General features: G+C 31.7%; 1 protein-coding gene across 1 annotated transcript; it reads right to left on the bottom strand.

The window, feature by feature from the left end:
• Positions 1-326: 326 nt before the first annotated feature.
• On the bottom strand, positions 327-2,442 carry LOC105951566 (uncharacterized). Its single transcript, XM_012975020.2, has 3 exons — positions 2,332-2,442; positions 1,317-1,393; positions 327-974 (listed from the first exon to the last, which is right to left on the bottom strand). The coding sequence occupies exons 2-3, from the start codon at positions 1,365-1,367 to the stop codon at positions 624-626; spliced, it is 402 nt and encodes a 133-aa protein (XP_012830474.1). The 5' UTR covers positions 1,368-1,393; positions 2,332-2,442; the 3' UTR covers positions 327-623.
• Between the last annotated feature and the right edge of the window lie 5,669 nt (positions 2,443-8,111).

The following is an 8,111-nucleotide window of genomic DNA, read 5'->3' as shown; positions in this document are numbered from 1 at the left end:
CAGCGTAAATATTGGAAATTGTGGCAGCAAATTTCCTTTTTTCCACATGCCTTTCGTCGCAAATTATGAAAAAAATAGGCCGCATTTTCAAATCTTGAAAGCAATTTCCAGGTGGAATGTAGGAAGAGGGCTTATCGATGCTCTGTCTATAAACGATGCCCTGTTCCTCAATGGACTAGACAATCCATAAGCATTAAGCCTAATCGTCTAACAAAATGTGAAATGATAATACGAGCATCAACTTATGATGAACTAAATTCGAATAGGGTATTCATCCAATTACATCTCATTGTCAAATAAATCAAAATTACAAATCAATAATAACCTGCACATCACAAGAATTACGTAATAAAATAAAATCAAAACGAATTGCAACAATGCCAATTCAACCAAGGGTAAAATCGGGAAGCAAGGGAGAAAATAATATCTTAATATACTTGTACCAGATCCACTGCCGTTCTCAATATTCCGAAAATAGTCACTAAAATCAATATACACTCGATCCGGTGCTTTCTATAACTCAGGTTTCCGAACATTCCCAACTTTTAAATTACGCGACTTTCGAGTTGCCTATACTTTGTTTAACATATATATTTAATAATACTTAAGTCGATGCTCAAAATTTACCTCCTCCTTCGACTAAGAGGCAGCTGTTGATGCCGGTTTTTGGCCGAGAGAGCCAAAAGAGCTCCGAAACCAGCAACCGCTGCGACTCCGACGACGAGGGAAGGCAAATGAATAGCCGATGGAGTAGTCTTGTTCATAATATCCCACTGCAGCTTAACATCGTCGGGGTGCCATAAACTCAAGTGCACTGCCAATGTCATTCTGAGGTCAGCATCGCCTCGTGTCTCGATTACGTTCAGACATACGGGGCATGAAACTTTTGAGCTGTCTCCGTTCGTCACTGTTGTCACTCTCCCTGCTACAGCTATAGCTTTGTCCCTCAACGATGTCGGAGTGTGGGGAGAAAACTGTAATGGTCGATTTATACTATTAAGGCCCCGTTTGGTTGGCAAGATAAGATTAGCCAAGATAAGATTAAATAGTCTAATGAAACCCAATTATTTTATTTGAGCTCGCGACGTCCAACAAAAAGACACACTAGAAGGCAAGATAAGCCATGATTACATAATTTTGGCGGGTCGACCCAGCAATTTATTGGGATACCAAACATCAAATTAAGTCCAACTATTTAGTTAATCTTGGCTTATCTTGGCAACCAAACGGGGCCGGCCTACGTGAATAAAGAAGTGTAATAATCGGACATTGAAACCAGATAAGGAGAAATTAGAAATAGACTATATATAGCATACCGTCATCAAATTACGAAACCGCAACCAAGTTGCTCTCAGAAAACTCGTCATTTGACTTTTAAGTAGTGTTCTTCTACCTGGCAGGAAATTCTAAGTTATATTCAATTAAAAAATCGAATCTCGCAAATTAGCAGCGAATAATAAGTTGTTTACTAATGCAAAAACTGCTAGATCGCTCTTTAGTAGCAATTAGAGACCATAAACTAAATACAGCAACTTAAAATTACGGGAATTTACTGTTTACCAAATGAATGGCTTAAACCATTGTGAAATTTCATGAAATTACACGATGAATTTAATTTTTTTCTCGAGTCTATGAAAATACAGCAACTTAAATTTTTTTCATGAAATTTCAGTGGACATTCATTATTTCGAGAACTATTGATTGGGCTATTCGAGTTTCCGTTGCAATAAAAACACTTCCACAAAAAAAAAAAATTAATAAACCAACGAAGACATATTTATTCAAATACGTTTTCGGTTGTGCGATTTGGGCTTTTCTCCGACATTCAACTGAATAATTCATTATTTTTTTTTCCTAAATACAATGCTTAGACCTAGACCAGTACAAAGAGCTTAAATCGCATATTGTAAACACATACGCAGAACGAAGCAAGAAAACAATCGGAACGAAACCAACGGGTCGGGCAATGAATGCATCAAATTCTCGACAAAACAAAATTATCCGATTTCACATAGTAATGTTACTTTCAATAATAGTCTTAACTACAGCAACCCAATTGTTTCGAATTCAATTATCATTAAAAAGAACATTAACTAAATTCTTCTTAATTTAGTGGTTAAAATCGAAATCGACCCCAATTTTCTATATTCTAACTGCACAACCTGAGGCGATGATGAGCTCAGCGGAAAAGTTTTTATAAACAATTACACATTATAACTATAAAGAAGAAAACGAAAATTAAAAAAAACCAACAAGTTTCTATATATATATATATTTATATATATACATAAAAAAACAAAGAGGTATGTATGATGATCGGAAATAACTTACGTTTAGAGAGAGAAGATTGGGTTGGGTGTAGAGAGAGAAGAAAAGCTGAGAAAGGGAAAGCCGAAAGCAGGGGGGGTTAGGTTATATGTAGCTGAGAGGAGAGGGAGCGGCTTTTCAAATTTATACTATAAACCCAAACACGCCAAGAGTCTCTTTGGTTCTAAAAAGGTTTTTTTTTTTTTTTTTTTTTTTTTTTTTTTTTTTTCTTTTTTTTTTTTTTAATATAATGTAGGTAATGTTCGTGTTAATCATGGTTTTCACATCTTAATTTTATGGTACATTTTTTTTCTCCAAATCTCATATTGTATGGAAAAATATTTAACCAACTATTAAAATAGGAAAATATATTTACACACTAAAACTATTATAACATGTAGAATATAGGGTATGATTGTTTTTGTTTTCAAATCTCTTTCCAAATTCTATGCTATTCATAAAATTTAGATCGTGTTTATTTTAGAAATTTTACTTGAAAAACACATTTTTTTCTATTAAAATTTCTAATGAAAATATATTATTTATATTTTTTCTAATTTTCAAATTTATTAATACCTACTAATCTATATACTTTATTCATTCAACTCATGTTTCACTCCTATTCATCTCGAACCATTGATATATATACACTTTTTCCTCATTAATATTCACACTATCTCTCCTTCAATTCCCTTCTCATCATTCAAATCCGCATTCTCTCTCCCCTCCTATTGATCTCTCCTCTTTAATCTTATAATAATAATAATAATAATAATAATAATAATAATAATAACTACCACACCACCACCACCACCATCATCATCATCATCACAATCATATTCAATCATATATATTCTACTTTTGCACATATTTCGTATACAAAACACACAACCAAACATAACAAAATAAATATCAATTCAAGTTTCAACACCACACTATAAAATGTGGCAAAAATTTCAATTGTTGATCAAATAATATCGGTGAAGTCAAATTTGAATCCGTCTTTCTAAAAGTAATCTATCACTCGTAATCTTCAAGATCAATATCACTTACATCACCTCATCCATCAATTTCAAACGATTGCCTTCATCTTCATTAATCTCTTCAACTTCATCAACTCCAACTTTGACATATAAACTCCATCAATCTCTCTAACTTCATCAAGAAAACTAGATAGGGCCCATAAATTCGGATTCTCATTACTCCAAAAGACTACAGTTGCTATGCGAATGCTGACTTATGCAAACTCCGGTGATTCAATTGACAAAACTTTCCACATGGCAGAGACAACCGAAACTGAGGCCTTGCGCGAATTTTGCAAAATAATTTTGCGACTTTATAAAAACGAGTATCTTCGTGCCCCGGCAAACGTATATCTAACAAGGCTTCTTGACAAAACAGAACGACACGGGCAGTGGCATATCTAGCATGGTCCAAGGGTGTGTAGTTGCACACCATTGGATTAAAATATATATATATATATATATATATATATATATATATATATATATATATATATGTATAATAGTTTTGGGATTTTTTGATATTTATAACTAATGAAGGGTTAAATTGAAATTTAATAAAAATTAATAAACCTTAACCAGAGACCAGAATTCCAGAAGGATTTTTATTCCTCTATTTTGTTAGGATAGTAGACTAAAAGCTCGCTTTTAGCTACATAATTTTATTATTGAATTAATAAAATTGTATATTATCATTTTATGAGAATCTGCACTAGGCTATTCAACACATTTAATTGATTGTTTGTCAATTAATTAAAAACTTAAGTCTAATATTCTAATAGTATTCGAGATGGTGTGCTACGGCGCACAGAAAGATCATTTCGAAAGTTCGTTTAGAATATTAAAATAAACGTTGACATTCTAGATGGAAATGGACTAACCATTGGTAAAAGGTTGTAGCACAATATTTAAGTGATTGGTCTTGATCACAGTAAACAGAGAATAACTTTGTAGTTATTGTTTTGACTTATTGTGCTAGCACACCCGGCATTTGTTGAACCGGACAAAGTGAAATAATTATTTCATACAATTCATAAATGAAACTGTATTAATTCTAGTTGACAGTAAATTACTTACTCTCTTAATCCCTAGATAATTAGCGTACACATTTAATTGATTATCACTACTTTGATGTCACAATGGGAGAGATTCATATATAAAGTTAAATGGCCCCCGATGCGTTGGGTAGAGACATTAAGAATTAATAGGTGGAAATTAATTATCGAAAGGAATCCCCATCTCTGAAATATGGGATTGATAATAACCCTTGAGTGACTTATAAGATTTTTTTATGCCAAGTCCTGGCCAGGTGTATTTTGTGTCCGGCATACTCAAATAAGTTAAGCGGGTAAGACTCATGAAAAGAAACCATTTAATTTATCTAGCAGTGAATAAATTATTTGGTGGTTAAAAGATTTCTTAATGTGGGGAGAATCTAAGTAATGATCGACCGGAACTGGAACGTAATATTTGAGAATATAAACGGGAGTTCAATAATTATTTGGTAGTGGAAAATAAGTAATTATGTAATGATTAATTAAATGAATTTATTTTAAGAGTTTGGATTTAATTAATTATTAGTTGCATGATTTATATTTTCTCCTTTAGTCCATATTGTAGCCCAATGAATTTTCTAATTAATCGAGAAAATAAAGTTCAATCAATATTATATATTGGAATTAATATAGCCGAAAATTAAATCCCCATTGGACTGCTTTCGACTATATAGAGTTATAGAAGGAGTGTGATTTGTTTCCATGTAATACTCTCTATGTGTGACTCTAATTCCTTGTGCAATTACGTGAGTTTTTTGGTTCTCTTGCAATGTTAAATAATATTATTGGATGTTCTTGTAAACGTCAAGAGTTGCTTCGGGAGAAACAATTTGAAAACTGTGCGAACAAATTTCTTTTGATAATTTTGTAGCGGGTAGTGGTTTGAATCAAGAAGCCACTTTAAAAAGGTTAGGAGATACACGTTGGAATTCATATTATTTCACAATCTTGAGTATGATTAAGTTGTTCTCGTCGGTGGTTGATATAATAGAATATTTAACAAATAATGGTGATGATGTTGCTCATTGTGGACAAGCCACAATTTTTTTAAGAAGTATTGAGTGTTTTGAATTTGCCTTTGTTTTGCACTTAATGAGATCAGTCTTGGGAATCACTAATGATTTATCACAAGCATTGCAGAAAAAGGACCAAGACCTTGCTAAAGCCATGAAGCATGTAACTGTTGCTAAAGATCCACTACAAGAATTGAGAGAATATGGGTGGGGCAAAATGTTGCAAGAAACTTCAAACTTTTATGTTGAGCATGACATTCTTGTCCCAAACATTCTTGTTGTTTTTGTCTAAATTTTTACGATTATAAAAAATTATATAAAAATAAAACCAAATAAATGTAACAAAACAAAATAATAATATAATAAAAAGAATTACGAATAAAAAATTCAAAAGGAAATAATATCACAACGAAAAAAATGACATGTACGAGAAAGAAAAGAAAAAAAAAATTATAACCGATAGGGTAACAACAAAAAGGAAAAAACGAAAAAAAAATGGAGCACAAAACCCCGTAGGGCGCGTGAATTGGAAGAGGAAAGCTCAAGGGCTTATCCCCAACTTTCTCCCCCCCACCCCATCCCCATTACCACCTCCATTGCACACCATTAATCTTACTCACTCCTACCCATCCCCACATACATTGGAGATAGTCTTATATGTAGTTGAGAGGGAGCGACTTTTCAAATATATTTATAAACCAATGGGTAAAGATTCTTTATTGGATTCTCAAAATATCTACATATAAAAATGTTATAAACATGTAAAATATAATATTTTAAAGTCAAACTACTTGTTTCAAAATAAATATAAATTTAAGTTTCAACATCACATTTATGGAATAGGGAAAAACCACAATTGTTCATCGAAGTTCAAGTTTGAATCCCTAATTTTTAAAAGCAATCCACCACTCGTAATCTTGAAGATCAATATCACTTACATCACCTCATCCACCAATTTCAAATTATTGCATTCATCTTCATCAATCTCTTACACTTCATCTACTCCAACTTTCACTCTTCTCTTTAAATAATAATCATGCCATATCTATATATAATCATTAAATAATATTAAAATGATAGTATATTTTCAAAAAACAAAAAAACAAAAAAACTCAAAATATAACTCTTTTCCATTTTGAGCTTGGAACTCTTTCGATAAAGGTAAAATATTCATTTACTTCTATCCATAAATCATATTCAACTCACCAAGTGTCATCTTTTTCAGTGATCCACTCGTCATCCGATTCATTGTAACACCCCACATTTTCGAAACCCTAATTCCTAATCGAAATTCCATAAACCAAACATCCTTACATAAGAATTATTAAGAATTTAGCTATATGATTAACTTAATTGCTTTAAGTATTTTATTTGCTTAGATTAATTAATTATTTCTATATGCCAATTTGATTATATAATTATATACTTAAGTGGATTAATCATAGATAATTATGTGCTCGATTAATTTATGTGACTTATGTGAATACATTAATCTATGTGGTATAGTTAATTAATTCATGTGATTTCATGATTTTATCATAAGTATAAATTACATGCATATACACGTACATATATGCATATGCTATATAAGCTATTCTACTTTAGACTATAGGTATATGAATATATATATATATATATATATATATATATATATATATATATATATATATATATATATATATATATATATATATATATATATATATATATATGTATGTATATATATATATGTATGTATGTATATATATATATATATATATGTGTGTGTGTTCGGTTTATATGAGTAAGACATATTAGTGATTTTTTTATTAGAAAATAAATTAGGAAAAAGATGCTAAGTACACTTGGCAAAGAGTGAGGATTTACACTAATCCTATACTCAAACATGCTAAGTAATATCAAAGGACACTCTCATCTCTTTTTCTCTCTACCTCACTCCACACTTGTCTTCTCTTCACCACCACCACCGAAGCACCACCACCTTCATTGGCCACCACCTCATTCTCCTCCAAGAAAAAAATAGAGAAATTAAAGATGCAAATCCTCTATATAAGCTTCACCATTGAATATGCCAAGAACACCATAAAAAATACTTGCCCTCTTACGGGAGATCAAAACTCCTCCCAACTTGATATCAAAGCTCTCACCTTCTCCATTCAACTAGCTTGGTTCGATTTTGGAGCCACTTCTTGAAGGAGGTAACATTACATTTAGAGAATCTTCATTTTCACCCTTCTCTTCTTCTTTCTTTTCTTCCTCTAAAAACCCTCTTTTCCTTTGAAGGTTTTTCTTCGGCTAACACTCTTTTATTAGGTAAGAAATCTCGAATTTTTTGCTGCAATTAAAGAGTATCATAGTATGGAAAAAAAATTTCAAAATTACCTAAAAGATTGCTTCACTTTTCGAAAATTTGGGTTTTTTGTGTAAAATCCGAAATCTTGTGCTAATCTTGATATTTGTGTTCTTGCATGTCTAATCCATGCTATAAACTGTGAATCTAAGTATTTTGTGGTTAAAGATTTAATATTTCGTATTTTTGGGAATTTTGGAAAAAGAATGCGAGTTTTCAAGATTTTTGGGGTTGCATGCAGTGGCAGATCTGGCTATGGTCTAGGGTATGCAGTTGCACACCCATGATTTTAAACATATAGTACTGGTATACATAGATTTATGCAAAATGGTATTAGTTGAGGTGGTAAAGGTACTCTTCATTC

This window comes from Erythranthe guttata, chromosome 9 (genome assembly GCF_056151865.1).
Source record: "Erythranthe guttata isolate IM_541 chromosome 9, IM_541, whole genome shotgun sequence".
NCBI classification, from domain to species: Eukaryota; Viridiplantae; Streptophyta; class Magnoliopsida; order Lamiales; family Phrymaceae; genus Erythranthe; species Erythranthe guttata.
The sequence above is the reverse complement of the archived record's forward strand: the minus strand, read 5'-3'. Positions and strand labels throughout refer to the sequence as shown.